Below are 20,897 nucleotides of genomic sequence, written 5' to 3' on the forward strand. Positions count from 1 at the left end.
AACTGCATTTGGCCTATTGGTTTGGTTGGGCGTATTAACGGTGTCTGCGGTTGCTTGCTTTTCTCCACTTTACAAAGCTGAGCTTCAATCTTCAGGCTTTCAGCCTATATCAGATATTAAACTGCATTTGGGCTACTGGTTTGGTTGGGCGTACTAACAGTGTCTGCCGCTGCTTGGTGTTCTCCTCCACTTTACAAAGCTGAGCTTCAATCTTCAGGCTTTCTGCCTATATCAAATATTAAACTGCATTTGGGCTACTGGTTTGGTTGGGTGTACTAATGGTGTCTGCGGCTGCTTGCTTTTCTCAACTGAACAAAGCTGAGCTTCAATCTTCAGGCTTTCGGCCTATATGAGATATTAAACTGCATTTGGCCTACTGGTTTGGTTGGGCGTATTAACGGTGTCTGCGGCTGCTTGGTGTTCTCCTCCACTTTACAAAACTGAGCTTCAATCTTCAGGCTTTCGGCCTATATCAGATATTAAACTGCATTTGGGCTACTGGTTTGGTTGGGCGTACTAACAGTGTCTGCGGCTGCTTGGTGTTCTCCTCCACTTTACAAAGCTGAGCTTCAATCTTCAGGCTTTCGGCCTATATCAAATATTAAATTGCATTTGGGCTACTGGTTTGGTTGGGTGTACTAATGGTGTCTGCGGCTGCTTGCTTTTCTCCTCCACTGAACAAAGCAGTGCCGCCTGTTTACTCCTGTTACCAAGTTTGAACTTCATTTTGCCCACTTTATTACTTGGGCCTGCTAGCTGTGTCTGCCACTCATTACAGTTTTTCTCCACTGAACAAAGCTATGCCACCTGTTTAGTCCTGTTACCAATTTTGAACTGCATTTAGCCTACTTTATTCTTTGGGACTATATCTGTGTTTCCTCCTCATCCTGCCCATTGGCCAGCCACTGCTACATGAGTCTGCTGGTACATTGACCCAGACCACTACATTCCCCTTGCACTCTACACAGCCAGAATCTGACCCTGCTGAAAGTCAGGTTCCCCTTCCCGCATACTATACCACCTTACACGGAGACAAAAAGGAAGGTGCAGATGAAAGTGCAGGTTCCTTCATCAGGTGAGGGGGCATACTCATTGGCGACGTCACTGGAACAGGGCCCCTCATAGTATGCAAAAGTGTCTCTGCCTGTGGGAGGCGCCCCCGCCGTCAAACACACTGCCGTACTTTGAGGGGCCCTGTGCCAGTGCCAATGCGAACAAGTGGGCCCCCCCTGCTTGCTCGGGATCACAGCACTTGCAAAGTTTTAATTTTTACCTCTACCTGCTCCACCGCCGTGACGTAGTCCGCGTTTCCTGGGCCCATGAAAAACTTTAGCCAGCCCCCCCCCCCCCCCACAACTTTAGCCAAATGACCCCCAATTTTCAATGCCTTAACTTATAAGGTAAATTAAGATTCACAAGCTTAAGTGACAAGAATTGATGTTTTTGACATTAAAATGGGCACTGTAGGTGCTTTCCTGTCCTCCACTCACTGCTGACTTTGATTCCCCATTGGCTTACATTGGTTTTCGTGTTTCGGTCGATCCCCGACTTTTTGCGATAATCGGCCGATTTCACCCGAACCGAGTTTTGACAAAGTCGGTTTTCGCGAAACCCGACTCGATCCTAAAAAAGTAAAAGTCTCTCAACCCTACCCAAAACTAATAGGAATGAAAAAATAACTTTTAACCATGCCAAAGGAGTTGAAAAGAAAAGTCTTGAGTGAGGAAAAGAAGGGCATCATAATGCCTCCATCCTGAAAATTTCTAAGATGGCAGTCCATTACAACAAGGTCAAGCAGCAGACATTGGGGACAACAATGCTACTGACCGGCAGAGGGCAAAAACGACTCTCCACTGATCGGAATGACCATCACTCAGCAACCGCAGGATGACATCAAGTGACCTACAAAGGGAATGGCAGGTGAGGTGAAGTGCACGGCAAGAACAGTTCATAACAGGCTCCTAGAGGCAGGACTCAAGTCATGTAAAACTAGAAAAAAGCCTTTCATCAATGAGAAGCAAAGGAGAGCCAGTCTGAAGTTTGCCAAAGACCAGGGCCATATTTAGAGTTTCTGCTGCCCTAGTCACTTTTAGTGCTGCTTCCTCCATTGGTGAGTATGACACCATCGGCAGTGACGTTGGCAAAAATCGCTGATGTGAAAGTAGCCTTTTGCAGCAGATCCGGCAGTTTTTCCGCATTTGTCGCTTAACGGATCACTTACGGCAACACTGCGTTCGGCCTCATTCATACCCTATAGGATTTGCGGACATTTACGGCACTTGCTGTGATCTGGCAAATGCGGTACCATACCTCCCAACTTGTGAAGGGAAAGAGGGATAAAGTTTGCGGGCCGCATAGCGCGCAGCTGCAAATTTTAGGCCATGCCTCTGACCACACCCATTTCACAACTAGTCACACCCATATCCATGCCCCGACCACACCCATTTAGTACTGCTGATCACACTGTTTCATAAATTATAAACAAAAAAAATATGGCCACACAGTGCTCCATACTGTATAACAACCCCACATGGTGCTCAATACTGTATAATGGCCCTACATGATGCTCAATACTGTATAATGGCCACACAGTGCTCCATACTGTATAACGGCCACACATGATGCTGCATACTGTATAATGGCCCCACATGATGGTCAATACGGTAAAATGGCCAGACATAATGCTCCATACTGTATAATGGCCACATATGATGCTCCATAGTGTATAATGGCCACACATGATGCTCCATACTGTATAATGACCCCCTCCCATCTTGAATGCATGGTTCATCTCCCCCTCCCATCTTGTATGCATGGCTTATCTCCCCCCCATCCTGTAGGCATGGCTCATCTCACCCCTCCTGTATGCATGGCTCATCTCCCCCTGTATGCATGGCTCATCTCCCCCCTCCCTGTATGCATGGCTCATCTCCCCTCTCTTGTATGCATGGCTCATCTCCCCCCCTCCCTGTATGCATGGCTCATCTCCCCCCTCCTGTATGCATGGCTCATCTCCCCCCTCCTGTATGCATGGCTCATCTCCCCCCTCCCTGTATGCATGGCTCATCTCCCCCCTCCTGTATGTATGGCTCATCTCCCCCCCTCCTGTATGCATGGCTCACTCCCCCATTCCTGTATGTATGGCTTATCGGCTCCCCGCTCCCATCTTGCATGGCTCGGCTTCCCGTCCTCCTTCATCCTCCCCCCCCGTCCTCCCTGGCTGTCAAACTCACCTTTCCCACACCGCGCCAAACATCCCTCGATCTCTGTCCCGGCGCAACACTTTCTTCCTGCATGAGCGGTCACGTGGTACCGCTCATTAAGGTCATGAATATGCTCACACAGGACTAGCTGCTGGCGCTGAGACCAGGCATTGCTGGAGTAGGGTGAGTATGACATCTTCAAGGAGGTGGGCGGCCGGGTGGGGGGTGATGGGGTGGGCAGTTGGGAGGTGACCCCGGACTTTAATTAAAAAAAAACACAGAAAAAAACTTGCTCAGGTGCCGCCCCCTCATCGTCCTGCCCTAGGCACGTGCCCTCAAGTGCCTAGTGGAAAATACAGCCCTGCCAAAGACCATAAAGAATGGACTATAGAGGACTGGTGTAAGGTATCTTTTCTGATGAGTCTAATTTTCAGCTTTGCCCAACACCTGGTCGTCTAATGATTTGACAGAGACCTGGAGAGGCGTACAAGCCATGTTATTTTTGCATTATTTGAGGTATGCAAGTGCAGCGCCCCAGAGTCCTGGTCGTTGCAGTAATGTCGCTCTGCCACTAATGGGAGTGATGTTATGTCTGATTGCACTAAAGGAGTTCACCTGACAAGGTATCACAGTCACACACTACACTTCACACTCCGGCCACCAGGGGGAGCAGAGGGCTCTATGTATTAGGCCACTCCTCACACTTGGGTAAAACTGGGGGTTGGATAGGAAGTTAGTCAGAAAGCAGCCTGGGAGAGATCCAGGGAGGACCTGTCAGGGGTGGGTTCCTGGCAGGGACCTAGCAGAAAGGACAGATAGTTACGGAGCCCCGCCTGCACTACCTTGCGGCGGTGTCTTAAGGAAGGACACGAAGCAAAGAGTATTGTAAAGAAGTGAGAAATGAGATCACAGCACAAAGGCAATAGAACCAGTAGGAGTCGTGCCCCGAGATCGGCAACATCCTACTGAGGCTCGTAGCCGGTGGCCGGAACGCCGAGGAAGTAACAGACTTCAAGCATTACTTCAAACAGCGGCAGGACAGTTGAATATAGGTTGGCTGTCTAACTTAAATCACCTAAGCAGACATAGGAGGCCTACCTGTCATACGGGTGCGTCCTAGCCATATTATCTGGGGGACGGAGAGAGAAAGAACAGATACGACAGTTGTGAGAACTATCCCGTGGTGCTCAGCAGGGAAGGACACACAGGCGCTAGTAGGTAGGCACTGATTTCCACCTGCAAAGGGAACTCTGGATGTGCCTTCGGACCGGCCGGTCTCAGCCAGCCCTGTTAGCAGTGCCCTGGATTGTGGATCCCGAAGTCTTCAGTAAAAAGGTAAAGAGACTGCAACCCTGTGTCCTCGTTCTAAATCGCACCTCACATCATCACCACCTACACTACTGGGAAGCCCTGGGGACGCACTTCACCTGTGGGAAGGTATACCATCTAGCTGCCATAACATCACCCCGGTGGACACCCAGGCAGCATCGGTCACCCTGACCGAATACCACAGGTGGCGTCACGAACACTTGACAAACTTTCATCACCTTTCATTGGACGCCCCTTAGCAGGGTCACGGACCAGGTCCAGCCACCGTGACAACCCCAGGACCGAGACAGAGAGGACCGGTACCGAGTACCCCGCGGCCCTGCATCTGGGGGCGCTCCACAAGCAATGCATTTTTTAGTTATTTTGACCATTTCTCATTTTCAGAAAATAAATACAAAACTTATTGCTTGGAACTTCAGAGACATGTTGTCAGTAGTTTATAGAATAAAAGAACAATTTACATTTTACTCAAAAATATACCTATAAAGAGAAAAATCAAACAAACTGAACATTTTGCAGTGGTCTCTTAATTTTTGCCAGAGCTGTATTATAATTTTTCCACATTTTTGGATGTTATTGTAGCACCTCTGGCACTAGGCACTTTAGTTGGTAATAGTACTTACCCCATTAGCAATTTTTTACAATATGTACGTTAGAATTATACTTAGCTAATTTTGTTTAAAAATACAAATAATCAAAGTGTGATAGCAGCTTTATTGATATGTTGCTGTAGAAAGTAATTTATGAGGATTTATATCTGCCTCCATTTTCTCAGTACCATTATGTTCCTGTATTTTTAAAGTTTTTTTTGGATGAATTAATAAACTTCAGTATTTTACAACATTTTTCTTGTCACTTCAATTAATTTTTGTTCCTTAAAAGGTGTAACAGGACATACAAAAATAATAGTATATAATGGTAATTTAAGTGAAGAAATTACGTCATTAGTTCCCAGACAATTTTACCCGGGATGCCAATTGTCTGGGGGCAGTTTGATGGGTTAGTTATTTGGCTGTCCCTTAGAAATTAGAAAGGTGGATATGCACCCTGATGCGCTCTTGCACATTTTGTATAATTTTACACCGTATTTGCCTCACTTGGAGGGTATAAATTGACGGAGTAAAAGACGGCCCTTGAAACTTATAATGGACTTGTCAATTGCAACATTTTGCTCAGGGGTATATGAATTTAGAAATGAATCTTGAAGGAGGGAACTTAGGGATCTAAATTTGTTAAGGTGAACATAATTGGGGTCATTTCTTGGAGGGGCTTGGGAACTGTCATTAAAATGAAGGAATCTCATTAGGGTTTCATAGTGGGCTCAGGTTATGACTGCTACAAATGCAGGGGCGCTGTGGACAAAGTTTGTTGTCCAGTAAGAGCATAGAGTGTGTTTTTTTTTACTAAACCCCTGTTGAGGGTAAGGTCCAAAAATGTTTTTATTTCAAGGACATTTGTGAGGATCCATGAACATGAATGAAATACAGTGGGTTTTTTTGGTAAATATATGGTCGGGCATGTAAGTTGGTGGGCAATTAATTCTTGGACTTCTGCGTTTACGAAAATTAGGAAAAATTCAAAGGGGGTAAAAAAGGTGACATCAAGTTTTATTCCAGGGGCAGCTGAAAAAGCGGGAAAGTGAGGGGAAAATACATTGTTGGAAAAGCACAAAGGAGGGGGACTTCAGAACTTGGTCTTGCCTCTGACGATTCAGCAGAGCTGACTGATTCCACAACCATGAGGCTGTGGGATCCCGTAGAGCAGTGTTCCCCAAGTTCGGTCATCAAGAGCCACCAACAGGTCATGTTTTTAGTATTTCCTTGGTATTGCACAGGTGATAATTGCATCACCTGCACAGGCACTAATTCCATCACCTGTGCAATACTAAGGAAATCCTAAAAACATGACGTGTTGGTGGCTCTTGAGGACCAGAGTTGGGAAACACTGCCATAGAGGAAGAGGAGTCATCACTGTCCGAAAACTGTTCTGCTTCAGAAGCAGATTTGGTTTCTCACCCTGAACTACAGCAAAGCAAGGTGTATGCCTGTTCTGCCGTAAACATTTTGTGGGACATTATTTTATTTTATACGAATGCCTAAGAAAAAAAAAACTAACTTAATCTAATACTTGTAAGAATAACCTAATTTAACACTAGTAATATTTATATATATATATATATTTTTTTTTTGTTTACTTTTGAAGAAGCCCTAACACCTTACCCTAACCTTAGCTAAAGATAAAGAAATACAAATTATAAAAAAAAACAGCAACTTTTTTTATCTGACTAGGGTGAGATTGGGGAAGGATTTTTTGAAACTGAGCTAGAAATTTTATCTGACAGGGCAGCACTTTGGGCATAGTGTGTGTCCCTTCTCTCCCAGAAGAATTATAAGGAGAGAAGAAAGAAGCACAGCCCAAGTGCTGTTCTATTTACCAATTACTGGGCTTTTGATCACTGTTATAGGGTCTATCACAGTAATCACAAGTCAGAGAATTAAAAAATCCCTGTGGCTGCCAGGTGCAAGCAGGCAGACCTTGGCGGGGCGCAGTAAGCATGCATTCACCATTTTGGTTTGATAGAAGAAGGAGGGGGGCCAAGGGATGGCGGATCCGGTACCTATGGTGTTGTGGGGGGCCTGGGGACATAATTTCTCTCTCCTCTGACATGTTAGATTATGTCAGATGAGAGAGAAATTATTTTTAAATGGGATTTTAATTTAACATGATCAATGTTTTTCGTTGACTAAAAGCGATATCGTGATCGAGGACCGGAAAAAAACGGCCTTGATCATGTTTCTAGGTTGTCAGCTACCCCTGGTGGTAGCCGAAACCCTGGATATTTTCTGACACTAGAGGTGCTGTTGATTTATTTCTCAGCAACGTTTCGGGTATGTGCACACATTGCGGATTCCATTGTGGCTTTTTCGGTGTGGATTCTGAAGAATCCGCAGGTTAATGACCTGTGGATTCCCTGCGGGTTTTCTGTGGAATTTGTACAGATTTTGTGTGGATTTTGCCTGCATTTTTACACCTGCGGATTCCTATAATGGAATAAATGTAAAACGCTATGGATTCCGCTCAAAGAATTGACATGCCGCGTAAAATAAACCGCTGCATTTCTGCTCAGAATTTTCCACAGCATGGGCACAGCGAATTTGGTTTTCCATAGGTTTTCATGGTACTGTACACCGCATGGAAAACTGGTGCGGATCCGCAGAGCCAAATAGGCTGCGGATCCGCAGCCAAATCCGCAACATGTGCACATACCCTAAAAAGCAGCACTGAAGAATAAGACCCCTTATCTGCCGCCGTTAAAAGACGTATTGGCGGTCGTTAAGGGGTTAAAGTACAACAATAGAAAAGACATGTATAAGAGATATACTGTAGGTTTAAACCTTAAATTAAACATTAGCTTCTTTTGCTGCTGTCCTGCTAATAGGTAAACATAGACTTTACCCTGAGTTATGTCAGCAGTTTTGCAATTCTTTTACCTGTGATCACAGAATACTTGACTTGCTAGTAGTGCAGTTTGCAGCTCAAAGCAAAATCTTTTACTCGATATCATGGAAAATTGTACAAGTCAGAAGACAATTTCTATTGTCGGCGGTGGATTGGTAAGTAAACAATCAAAAAGAAAAATGAATTAGGTCTTCTTTATTGGATTTTGTCTGTAGGAGACTGTGCACACATCTGGATACAAGTGTGACAAATTATGAGTTATAAAAGAGCATTTTACATACACACTGGAGTATGCGCTCTTATACAAAAAAGGACCAAAAATCCCAGAAAGAACATAGGATTAAATGATAAAGGGCTCGCTGACATGAGTGTATGCATTGCACCAGGGCTATCCAATGTTTTATCAGATAGCACTCAGACCAATGTTATTCTATGGGGCAGTGCTGGTCAGTGTTTTTTCTCTTACTGATGTGACAGTCCAATTTCCACAGACTCACAGAATAGAGAAGATGGAGATATTTTGTTCTCCGTCTTCTCCTGAGAGTGTGCTCTGATTCTCTCATCTGAAAGAATCGGTTCTCACAAAGCTGACAGTCTGATCAAACTCAGATCAGAGTTTGATTGGCGTGTCATTAACATAATTGATCCAATTCTCTCTTGTGAGCTAACCCTAAAAGAAAACTATGTATTAATATACTCAGCTCCCCCTTCTCTATAACATGACATCTGCAGATTGGAATGCATTTTCATGGTGAAATGTTCCCTTTAAACAAAATAATATATAAGTATATTAACATACAGCACATTGTATGTATTTAACCAAAATAATTATTAGCTAATATTCCAAATTAGCCTCATCTTTTATGGATTTTAAATTGCTAAATATTCTGACCATAAATATGTTTTATAGTACTTTATTTTTTTATATTAAAATGTATTTTCATGTAATTTAATTATAATTGTATAGCAATTATTTTTATGTTAAAGATCCATTCAAACATATCAGAAAAAAGGCATCGTTTACAGCGATCACTAATGTAACAGAGTTAGCAAGGCCGAAAAAAGATATTTGTCCAGCCTATATCCCGTCAGAATAAATCTCCCGAACTATATCCTTATAAAGAACCTAATATTGTTACGCTCCAGCAAGACATCCAAGCCTCTCTTGAAACCCTCAACTGAGTTCGCCATCACCGCCTCCTCAGGCAAGGAATTCCAGATTCTCACTGCCCTAACAGTAAAGAATCCTCTTCTATGTTGGTGGAAAAACTTTCTCTCCTCCAGACGCAGAGAATGCCCCTTTGTGACTGTCACCTTCCTTGGTATAAACAGATCCTTGGAGAGATATTTGTATTGTCCCCTTATATACTTATACATGGTTATTAGATCGCCCCTCAGTTGTCTTTTTTCTAGACTAAATAATCTTAATTTTGATAATCTCTCTGGGTATTGAAGTTCCCCACCCCCTTTATTAATTTTGATGCCCTCCTTTGTACTCGCTCTAGTTTCACTATATCCTTCCTGAGCACCGGTGCTCAAAATTGAACGCAGTACTCCATGTGCGGTCTAACCAGAGATTTGTGCAGAGGCAGTATAATGCTCTCATCATGTATATCTAGACCTCTTTTAATGCACCCCATGATCCTGTTTTCCTTAGCAGCTGCTGCCTGGCACTGGCTGCTCCAGGTAAGTTTATCTTTAACTAAGATCCCCAAGTCCTTCTCCATATCAGATTTACCCAGTGGTTTCCCGTTCAGTGTGTAATGGTTATATTGATTCCTTCTTCCCATGTGTATAACCTTCCATTTATCATTGTTAAACCACGTCTGCCACCTTTTGGGCCAAGTTTCCAACTTACCCAGATCCATCTGTAGCAGAATACTATCTTCTCTTGTATTGACTAGTGATGAGTGAGCATGCTCGGTAATGCTCAGTGCTCGCCCGAGCATCACAGTGCTCGCGATGCTCGATAACCTGAGAGAATTTCCAGGGTTGTTCGGCAGGAGTTCGGGACACCGCCCTGCATGTTTGGCACTCTTTAGACCGCCAATCAACATTCAGGGATTGTCTGCCACACACTGTAATGCCACAGCCATGTTGGTTGTGGCATTACAGTGATTGGCTGGCCGCACAGCGTCATCATGTCTATATCAGACCTGAGGCTGCCCTGCTCGCCACACAGCTCTGGAATTAGCCAGTGTAGGGACAGTTGCTGCTGAGATAGGGAGAGAATTATAATTGTATTAGTTAGTGTGGGTATACCATTATTGAAATCCAGCTTAACCAACAGTCCTTTTAAGGACTAATTACAGGGTATATAGAAATCAGTGCTAGGTAAGCAAGCAATGTACGTTGCATACTTCATTGCATAAAGCAAGAGGGTACATTACATTACTGTCTGCTGCTGCCTATTTCAGATATTGACGGTATATACAGTGGGGCAAAAAAGTATTTAGTCAGTCAGCAATAGTGCAAGTTCCACCACTTAAAAAGATGAGAGGCGTCTGTAATTTACATCATAGGTAGACCTCAACTATGGGAGACAAACTGAGAAAAAAAAATCCAGAAAATCACATTGTCTGTTTTTTTTAACATTTTATTTGCATATTATGGTGGAAAATAAGTATTTGGTCAGAAACAAAATTTCATCTCAATACTTTGTAATATATCCTTTGTTGGCAATGACAGAGGTCAAACGTTTTCTGTAAGTCTTCACAAGGTTGCCACACACTGTTGTTGGTATGTTGGCCCATTCCTCCATCCAGATCTCCTCTAGAGCAGTGATGTTTTTGGCTTTTCGCTTGGCAACACGGACTTTCAACTCCCTCCAAAGGTTTTCTATAGGGTTGAGATCTGGAGACTGGCTAGGCCACTCCAGGACCTTGAAATGCTTCTTATGAAGCCACACCTTCGTTGCCCTGGCGGTGTGCTTTGGATCATTGTCATGTTGAAAGACCCAGCCACGTTTCATCTTCAATGCCCTTGCTGATGGAAGGAGGTTTGCACTCAAAATCTCACGATACATGGCCCCATTCATTCTTTCATGTACCCGGATCAGTCGTCCTGGCCCCTTTGCAGAGAAACAGCCCCAAAGCATGATGTTTCCACCACCATTCTTTACAGTAGGTATGGTGTTTGATGGATGCAACTCAGTATTCTTTTTCCTCCAAACACGACAAGTTGTGTTTCTACCAAACAGTTCCAGTTTGGTTTCATCAGACCATAGGACATTCTCCCAAAACTCCTCTGGATCATCCAAATGCTCTCTAGCAAACTTCAGACGGGCCCGGACATGTACTGGCTTAAGCAGTGGGACACGTCTGGCACTGCAGGATCTGAGTCCATGGTGGCGTAGTGTGTTACTTATGGTAGGCCTTGTTACATTGGTCCCAGCTCTCTGCAGTTCATTAACTAGGTCCCCCCGCGTGGTTCTGGGATTTTTGCTCACCGTTCTTGTGATCATTCTGACCCCACGGGGTGGGATTTTGCGTGGAGCCCCAGATCGAGGGAGATTATCAGTGGTCTTGTATGTCTTCCATTTTCTAATTATTGCTCCCACTGTTGATTTCTTCACTCCAAGCTGGTTGGTTATTGCAGATTCAGTCTTCCCAGCCTGGTGCAAGGCTACAATTTTTGTTTCTGGTGTCCTTTGACAGCTCTTTGGTCTTCACCATAGTGGAGTTTGGAGTCAGACTGTTTGAGGGTGTGCACAGGTGTCTTTTTGTACTGATAACAAGTTTAAACAGGTGCCATTACTACAGGTAATGAGTGGAGGAAAGAGGAGACTCTTAAAGAAGAAGTTACAGGTCTGTGAGAGCCAGAAATCTTGATTGTTTGTTTCTGACCAAATACTTATTTTCCACCATAATATGCAAAAAAAATGATAAAAAAAACAGACAATGTGATTTTCTGGATTTTTTTTTCTCAGTTTGTCTCCCATAGTTGAGGTCTACCTATGATGAAAATTACAGACGCCTCTCATCTTTTTAAGTGGTGGAACTTGCACTATTGCTGACTAACTAAATACTTTTTTGCCCCACTGTACATAGCCCCAGGTCTAATACCAGGCCAGGAATAATTTTTTTTGCATCTTAATCCTGATTATTTTATTCAAATGCAATCCAGAACACACAGTTTTTTTTCTCCATCTGCTTGTTGGCACTGCAGAATACAGCCAGATCCTTTCTATAGTACAGCCTGAAAATCCAGCTATTTTAAACAGGGGTTTGGCCATCACAGCGATCACATCTGAGTACGCAGAACATTCTGCCCTTTTTGTGGTAGTGTAAAATTTTGTTGGCGAGTTTTATAAAAGTTCTTCACACCAGTTTGCTGCAAAAAATTATTTACCTACAGGATAACACACCACACGGATTGCATATCATTGCGCTCTAAATTGTGCCATTTCAGGCCTCCGTTGAATTTTTTTTGTTGTGTCTTAGCCTATTTACTAACACCATTTTGCTGCCAAAAAAAAGAATACAGGACAGATATTTTAAAGTGGGGTATCTGTGTCACTGGCGTCACATATCATTGCGCTCCAAATAGTGCCATTTGAGCCCACCGTTGAATTTTTTTTTTGCTGTGTCTTAGCCTAGTTGTTCACACCAATTTGCTACCAAAAAAAAATACAGGCCAGATATTTTAAAGTATGGTATCTCTATCACACCCCTCACCTATCAGTAAGGTAAAAATTGTGGCATTTGAGTCATCCATTGAACTGATTTTGCTGTGTCTTAGCCTAGTTATTGACACTATTTTGCGGTTTAAAAAAAAAATACAGGCCAGATATTTAAAAGTGGGGTATCTCCATCACACGCCTCACCTATCAGTGGGCTAAAATTTGTGGCATTGAGGCCTCAATTGAACTGATTTTGCTGTGTCTTAGCCTAGTTGTTCACACTATTTTGCTGTTTAAAAAAAATACAGGCCAGTTATTTTAAAGTATGGTATCTCTGTCACACGCCTCACCTATCAGTGGGCTAAAAATTGTGGCATTTGTGGGCTCCATTGAATTGTTTTTGCTGTGTCTTAGCCTAGTTATTGACACTATTTTGCTGTGAAAAAAAATACAGGCCAGATATTTTAAAGTGGTGTTTATCCATCACACGCCTCACCCATCAGTGGGCAGGATACTGCCATATCCTTTCCATTGTACAGAGTGAAAATCCAGCTATTTTAAACATGGGTTTAGCTGTCAGAGCGATCACATCTGAGTGCACAGAAAATTCTGCCATTTTTGTGGTACTGTAAAATTTTCTTGGAGTGTCATATACAAGTTCTTGACACCCGTTTGCTGCAAAAAAAAAATATTTACCTACTGGGTTTTGTCCGCCACACGGATCGTATATCATTGCGCTCAAAATTGTACCATTTCAGGCCTCCTTTGAATTTTTTTTCTTGTGTCTTAGCCTATTTATTGACACCATTTTGCTGTAAAAAAAAAAAAGAATACTGGCCAGATATTTTAAAGTGGGGTATCTGCGTCACTGGCATCACATATCATTGAGCTCAAAATAGTGCCATTTGAGCCCTCCGTTAAATTATTTGTATCTCCATCAAATGCCTCATCTATCAGTGGGCTAAAAATTGTGGCATTTTAGGCCTCCTTTGAACTGTTTTTGCTGGGTCTTAGTCTAGTTATTGACAACTGTTTGCTGAAAAAAAATTGTTACCTCCAGACCAGATATTTTAAACTGTGGGTTTCCCTCAGACGGATTACATATAAGTTTGCTCCAAATTCAGGCATTTGTAGTTAACGTGGAAAATATTGTAGTCCATTTAAAATGGACAAGGCACGTGGCAAGGAATGGGGAAGAGAACGTGATGAAGATGGTGCATGCCGAGGCCGTGGGCAAGCTGAAATTGTGCCACAACAAACACCCACATCTGCTCACCAGACCTTCCTGTCCCAGTTACTAGGGGACCGCAGCATCACCCCACTATTTAACCCAGAGAAATGTCAAAAGTTTGTTTGTTGGATAGTGGATAATGCTTCCAGTCACTTTGCCACCACCACCACCCTGTGTTCCACAAGGTCAAGTCTGAGTAGCCGTGAGTGTGGACTGCATATTCCTCACCCTGATCCTTCTTACTCCCACAATGCCGAGTGCCCGGAGACAACTGATCCCACACTTGGACACTCCGAAGAGCTGTTCTCTTTTCCATTTATAGATTTGGGACTCTCTCCCAGTCCACTTGAAGCATGGCAAGAGGAGAAAGCATGTAGCGATGCCTAAATATTTGAGCAGCCACGGTCACACGAAGGCGACGGTGGGAATGTGTCACAAGAGATGGACGATAATGAGATGCAATTGTCAGAAAGTGAGGAAGAGGACCAGGGTGCGGAAGTGGAATAGGAGGTGGTGGATGATATAGTAACTGACCCAACCTGACAGGAGGACACGCAGGGCGAGGACAGCAGCACACAGGGGGAGGAAGGGGTAGCACCCCAACAGGCAGGATGAAGCAGTGTGGTGGCCGCAGACAGAAGGCGGCCAACCGTTCCATGCAACACCACCATGACGGTAGTTGCCAGTCAAACTGTAAGGTCTTCCCAAGTCTGGTTGTTTTTCAAAGACTCTGACGATAACCCCAAACAGGGCATTTGCACCACCCACCATGCCCACATCAGCAAGGGTAGCAAAACTACCAGCCTGACCACCACCAGCATGATTAGGCACATGGCAGCAAAGCACCTGACTTTTTGGGCCAAACCCCAGGGTCCAGGAACAGTGTCTGCGGTTGACATCACAGCTTCTCCCCCTGATAGTGCGTGCAAGCCAATCCCCTGTCCATGGTGCATGTGAAGATGCCTCGTGTCCTGCACCTGTCCTTACACACGCAACTAGCACCATCATCAAGCACATACATGTCCTTGTCCCAGCGCAGCGTTCAGTTGTCCATACCCCAGTCCTTAGAACGCAAACGGAAATAAGCTGCCAACGCCCCACAGTCCACACTACTAAATTCACACATTTCTCATATACTTGCACTCAAAAAGTTGCCTTTTAGGCTCGTGGAGATGGAAGCTTTCCACAACCTGATGGCAGCGGTGGTCCCAAGGTACTCTTTCACCAGCCGCCACCATTTCTCCCATTGTGCCATCTCCGCATTACACAAGCACATGTCCCACAACATTAGCCGTGCTCTCAACAATGCTGTTACTGGGAAAATCCACCTAACCACGGACACGTGGACAAGTGCTTGTGGGCAGGGACGGTACATCTCGCTGACGGCACACTGGGTTAACCCAGTGGAGACTGGGACCCAGTTGGAATGGAACACATCCTGCGGGCCCTACATCAATCAGGGTTGCCCCCACGATATACAGCTCCTTCATTTCCTCCTTTTCCTCATCAGCCTCCATCTCTGAAATGAGAACATCCGTCACAAACTGGAAGCACTGCAGCACTGCCTGAGCCAAGTGGTAACAGACTGTGCTGAAACGTATATGCTTAGGTCACAAACCGCACAATCCTGAAGAGTTGTGGACAGCTCTGAAAGAGCAGGCAGATCTGTAGCTGAATGGCCTGAACCTGGTGGCGGCTGTCAGGTGGGGCGAGCTCACACACGTACCATGCCTGGCCCATGTGCTTAACCTTGTTGTTCAATGATTTCTCAAAAGCTACCTGGAGCTGCTGGATCTGCTTGTCAAAGTATGCTGCCTGTGTGCCCATTTTAGAACGTCAGCTACAGCTTCCACCGCCCTTGCCGTGCTTCAGCAGCGTTTGCAGCTTCCGGCTCACCGACTGTTGTGTGATTCCTCATGCAATGGAACTCTACACTGCAGATGTTTGAAAGGATTTGTGAGCAGAAGAGGGCAGTTGTTGACTACCAGCATCAACAAGGCCATCGATATTCAGTTCAGACTCCACACATAATACCTCAGGAGTGGACATGGGTGTCAGACAAAACTTTGAGGACTCCATCAAGATTGTGAGTGGCGATGATGCCATAATTAGCGTCACCATCCCACTTCTCTGTGTTTGAAACGCTCTCTGCTCACAATCAAAGAGGATGCATTGCAGCTGGTGCAAGATAAGACGGAGCAAGGAACCATACAGGGTGATTACACAAAGCCCAGCCTCACCTCATTCCAATATGGATTGGGTGACCATGAGGAAGATGAGGAGGAGGAAGAACAGGAGCTACTTTCATGAGCTATATACGATACTACAAGCACAACTGTCATACCGTCTGTTCAGTGTGGATGGCCTGAGGACATGGAGGAAGAGGAGGAGGAGGAGGAGAACATGGTCAGTCGTCCTCTTGGTGAGGACACAGAAGTCTTGCCTGTTAGCAGTCTGGCACTTATGGCTAAGTTTATGCTACGCTGCCTTTCCCGTGACCCTGGCATTCTCAAAATTTTGGGTGACAGACATTATTGGTTGGTGACACTTCTACACCCACGCTACAAGGAGAACTTTCTATCTCTTATTCCAGAGGCAGACAGGTGTACTAAAATGGTGCAGTACTAGAGGGCCTTGTTGCCGAATTATTTAAAAAACTCCCATCTGAAAATGCTGGTGGCAGAGGTCACAGTTCATTGGACAACCAAGGAGTACAGGTGAGAGAGACACAACTCCAGTCCAGCAGAGGCAGGGGAACACTGGCAAAGTTCTGGGAGACTTTTCTCAGACCCTGTCCCTGAGGCATGGGGTACTCTCACAAGGAGTGCAAAGTTTTGAAAGATGCTGAGGGAGTACCTTGCTGACCGTACCAACGTCCTCCGTGATTCCTCTGTGCCTTCTAATTATTGGATATCGAAGCTGGACAGGTGGCATGAACTGGCTCTCTACACCTTGGAGGTCCTGGCCTGCCCTGTCACTAGCATTTTGTCAGAGCAGGTATTTATTGCCGCTCGTGGAATTATGACTGATAAGCGCATCCGCCTGTCAACTGAAAATGCTAACAGGCTGATTCATAAAAATGAACAAGGGTTGGATTGGGCCAGAATTCTCTGCACCACCGAATGATAGCAGCAACACATAAACTCAAGTCCGGAGTCTTTTTTTTGGGAACTCTATTCCCATGCACCTCTTCACACCCACACATGGGTATACCTTTCCTGATTTGGCTTATTTGCTGTTTTAGTCCTCCTCCTTCTCCTCATCCTCATCATCCACCACCAGTAGATCACCATGGTCACCGTGGTCCCACGTTATTGTTATTGTTATTGTTTTTAAGGGTGTTTATGATGCCCGTAAACCAAATTTTTTGACAGTATGCTGCTGTATACTCCCCGGTGTAAATGTTTTTCAGCCCATACACTTACTGCATGGGCATTACAAGTATAGGAGACCCACTCCTTTGTAATGGGAAGAGATTTTTAGGAGCCCATCTCCACATCTCTTCCTCCACCACTAGATCATTGGGTAAACGTGGTCCATAATGCAACACCCACGTTATTGTTTATAAGGGTGTTTAAGATGCCCATAACCCAAATTTTTGACAGTACATTACTGTATACCCCCCAGGGGGAAATGTTTGTCAGCCCATACACTTACTGCATGGGTATTACAAGTTTAGAAGCCCCGCTCCTTTGTAATGGGAAGAGATTTTTAGTAGGCCCTCCTCCACATCTCTTCCAAGGGGTATTGGGGTGTATCCAAATTTGCTGCAAGGCATTGCATTCACTGCATAGTCAAACAGTATAGGAGACCCACTTCCTAATAATGTCAACTTTGTTGGTTGGTCAGCTTCGACAATGCAATTCTCCACTGCCAGTTCTTCCTCCTCAACACTGCAATTCTCCACTGCAGTTTCGTCCACTGCAGGTTCTTCAGGCTCAACACTGAAATTCTCCACTGCTGATTCTTCAGGCTCAACACTTAAATGCTCCACTGCCCGGGTGTTCAGCCTCAACACTGCAAATCTCCACTGCTGATTCTTTGGCCTCAGCACTGCAATTGTCCACTGCAGGTTCTTCAGGCCCACCACTGCAATTCACCAATACAGGTTCTTCAGCCTCAACACTGCATTTCTCCACTGTAGTTTCTTTTGAGTCAACACTGAAATTCTCCCCTGCAGGTTTTCCAGCCTCAACACTGACATTCTCCACTGCCGGGTCTTCATCCTTAACACTGCAATTCTCCAATGCATGTACTTCATGCTCAACACTGAAAGAAATACTACACTGCTGGGTGTTTAGCCTCAAGACTGCAATGCTCCAATGCCGGTGTATAACAGGCCAAACTAACCCCCCCGCCCAGAATATAAATAATATAATAATAATCTTTATTTTTATATAGCGCTAACATATTCCGCAGCGCTTTACAGTTTGCACACATTATCATCACTGTCCCCGATTGGGCTCACAATCTAGAATTCCTATCAGTATGTCTTTGGCATGTGGGAGGAAACCGGAGTGCCCGGAGGAAACCCACGCAAACACGGAGAGAACATACAAACTCTTTGCAGATGTTGTCCTGGGTGGGATTAGAACCCAGGACCCCAGCGCTGCAAGGCTGTAGTGCTAACCACTGCGCCACCGTGCATATACCCGGGGTTAAAGTGGCCCAGGCCAGATTATACCCGGGTATATTCTGGCCTAGCCCAAACTCTACCACAGGGTATAAATTGGACTAGTCCAGTTTATACACCTCTGGGCCAGAATATACCCCAGCTGCTGTAGATCAGGCAGCGTACAGGGCCCCAGGCAGAGTACAGGGCCCCAGGCAGCACACAGGGGCCCCAGGTAGCGCATAGGGCCCCAGGCAGTGCACGGGGCCCCAGGCAGCGCACAGGGCCCCAGGCAGCACACAGGGGCCCCAGGCAGCGCACAGGGCCCCAGGCAGCCCACAGGGGCCCCAGACAGCGCACAGGGGCCCCAGGAAGCGTACAGGGGCGCCAGGCAGCGCACGGGGCCCCAGGCAGCGCACAGGGCCCCAGGCAGCACACAGGGGCCCCAGGCAGCGCACAGGGCCCCAGGCAGCGCACAGGGGCCCCAGGCAGTGCACAGGGGCCCCAGGCAGTGCACAGGGCCCCAGGCAGTCCACAGGGCCCCAGGCAGCCCACAGGGGCCCCAGGCAGCGCACAGGGTCCCCAGGCAGCACACAGGGCCCCAGGCAGCGCACGGGGCCCCAAGCAGCGCACAGGGTCCTAGGCAGCACACAGGGGCCCCAAGCAGCACACAGGACCCCAGGCAGCACACGGGGCCCAAGTCAGAGCACGGGGCCCAAGCCAGCACAAGGGGCCCCAGGCAGCCCACAGGACCCCAGGCAGTGCACATGGCCCCAGGCAGCGCAGGGGGCCCCAGGCAGCGCACGGGGCCCCAGGCAGAGCACGGGGCCCAAGGCAGCACACGGGGCCCCAGGCAGCACAAAGGGCCTCAGGCAGCCCACAGGGCCCCAGGCAGCGCATATGGCCCCAGGCAGCACACAGGGGCCCCAAGCAGAACACAGGACCCCAGGCAGCACACGGGGCCCAAGGCAGCGCAAATGGCCCCAGGCAGCTTAGGGTGTCCCAGGCAGCTCACGGGGCCCCAGGCAGAGCACGGGGCCCAAGGCAGCACATGGGGCCCCAGGCAGCACAAAGGGCCCTAGGCAGCCCACAGGGCCCCAGGCAGCGCACATGGCCCCAGGCAGTGCACATGGCCCCAGGCAGCGCGGGGGGCTCCAGGCAGCACACGGGGTCCCAGGCAGTGCACCGGGGCCCCAGGTAGAGCATGGGGCCCAAGGCAGCACATGGGGAACCAGGCAGAGCACAGGGGCCCCAGGCAGAGCACGGGGCCCCAGGCAGCGCACGGGGCCCCAGACAGCGCACAGGGGCCCCAGGCAGTGCACGGGGCCCCAGGCAGAGCACGGGGGCCCCAGGCAGAGCACAGGGGCCCAAGGCAGAGCACAGGGACCCCAAGCAGCGCATGGGGCCCAAGGCAGCACACAGGGCCCCAGGCAGCACACGAGGCTCCAGGCAGCGCACAGGGACCCCAGGCAGCACACGGGGCCCCAGGCAGCACACAGGGGGCAGACACAGTGCACAAGGGAGGGGGAAGAGACAGCATGCAAGGGGGAAGAGACAGTGAACGGGGATCCAGGCAGCACACAGGGCCCCAGGCAGCGCACAGGAGGGCAGAGACAGTGCACAAGGGAGGGGGAAGTGACAGTGTGCAAGGGGGAAGAGACAGTGAATGGGGATCCAGGCAGCACACAGGGCCCCAGGCAGCGCACAGGGGGGCAGAGACAGTGCACAAGGCAGGGGGAAGTGACAGTGTGCAAGGGGGGAAGAGACAGCGTGCAGGGCCCCTGTGCGCTGTTTCTGCCTCCAGTGCACTGTCTGGGATCCCATGTGCGCTGTTTGGGACCCCCTGTGTGATGTCTGTGGCCCCGTTCTTGAGTATATTAAAGAATAAAGCATATTAAAGATCTGATTTTTCATGCTTATGAGAACCATTGAGTGATGTACTCAAGAACGGGGCCCCAGACATTGCACAGGGGCCCCAGACATCACACATCGCACAGGGGCCCTAGACATCTTAGGCTAGTTTCACATTTGCACACAACTGTGTACGCTCTCAGTGAAGCCCCGCCCATTGTCACAGCCACCAATTAAGCTCCGCCCAGGTGCGCATGCGGCCGCATGCGGCCTGCACACCCTATCTTTATCATTGGGTACGCAGGCCCTGTGGATGTTTGCGCTTGCGTCCACATGCGTTGTTTTGACGATTCGGTGAACACAAGAAAATCCAGCTCGTTGCCTTCGCCGCGGGTTGCAGCACTGTCAAAAGAACGTCGGCGAAGCTTAACCGGCGGGGCGCAGCAGTGGTCAAGGCTTCACTGAGAGCATACGCATGCGCACGGCTGTACGCAAATGTGAAATAAGGATTGAGTGATATACTCAAGAGCAGGGACCCAGACATCGCACAGGGGGGCCCAGACAGCGCACAGGGGACATGCGCTCTGTCTA

The 20,897-nt window shown here is 47.1% G+C and overlaps 1 protein-coding gene across 2 annotated transcripts in view; it reads left to right on the forward strand.

The window, feature by feature from the left end:
* The first annotated feature begins 8,013 nt into the window (after nt 1–8,013).
* Nucleotides 8,014–20,897, forward strand: part of KMO (kynurenine 3-monooxygenase) — an 850,240-nt gene continuing 837,356 nt past the window's right edge. For both annotated transcript variants that reach the window (XM_069767942.1, XM_069767941.1), the window contains exon 1: nt 8,014–8,146. In XM_069767942.1, coding sequence (XP_069624043.1) covers nt 8,096–8,146 — 51 coding nt within the window. In that variant the 5' untranslated portion in view covers nt 8,014–8,095. The remainder of the gene's footprint in view (nt 8,147–20,897) is intronic.

Source organism: Ranitomeya imitator, chromosome 5 (genome assembly GCF_032444005.1).
Source record: "Ranitomeya imitator isolate aRanImi1 chromosome 5, aRanImi1.pri, whole genome shotgun sequence".
In the NCBI taxonomy this organism is placed as follows: Eukaryota; Metazoa; Chordata; class Amphibia; order Anura; family Dendrobatidae; genus Ranitomeya; species Ranitomeya imitator.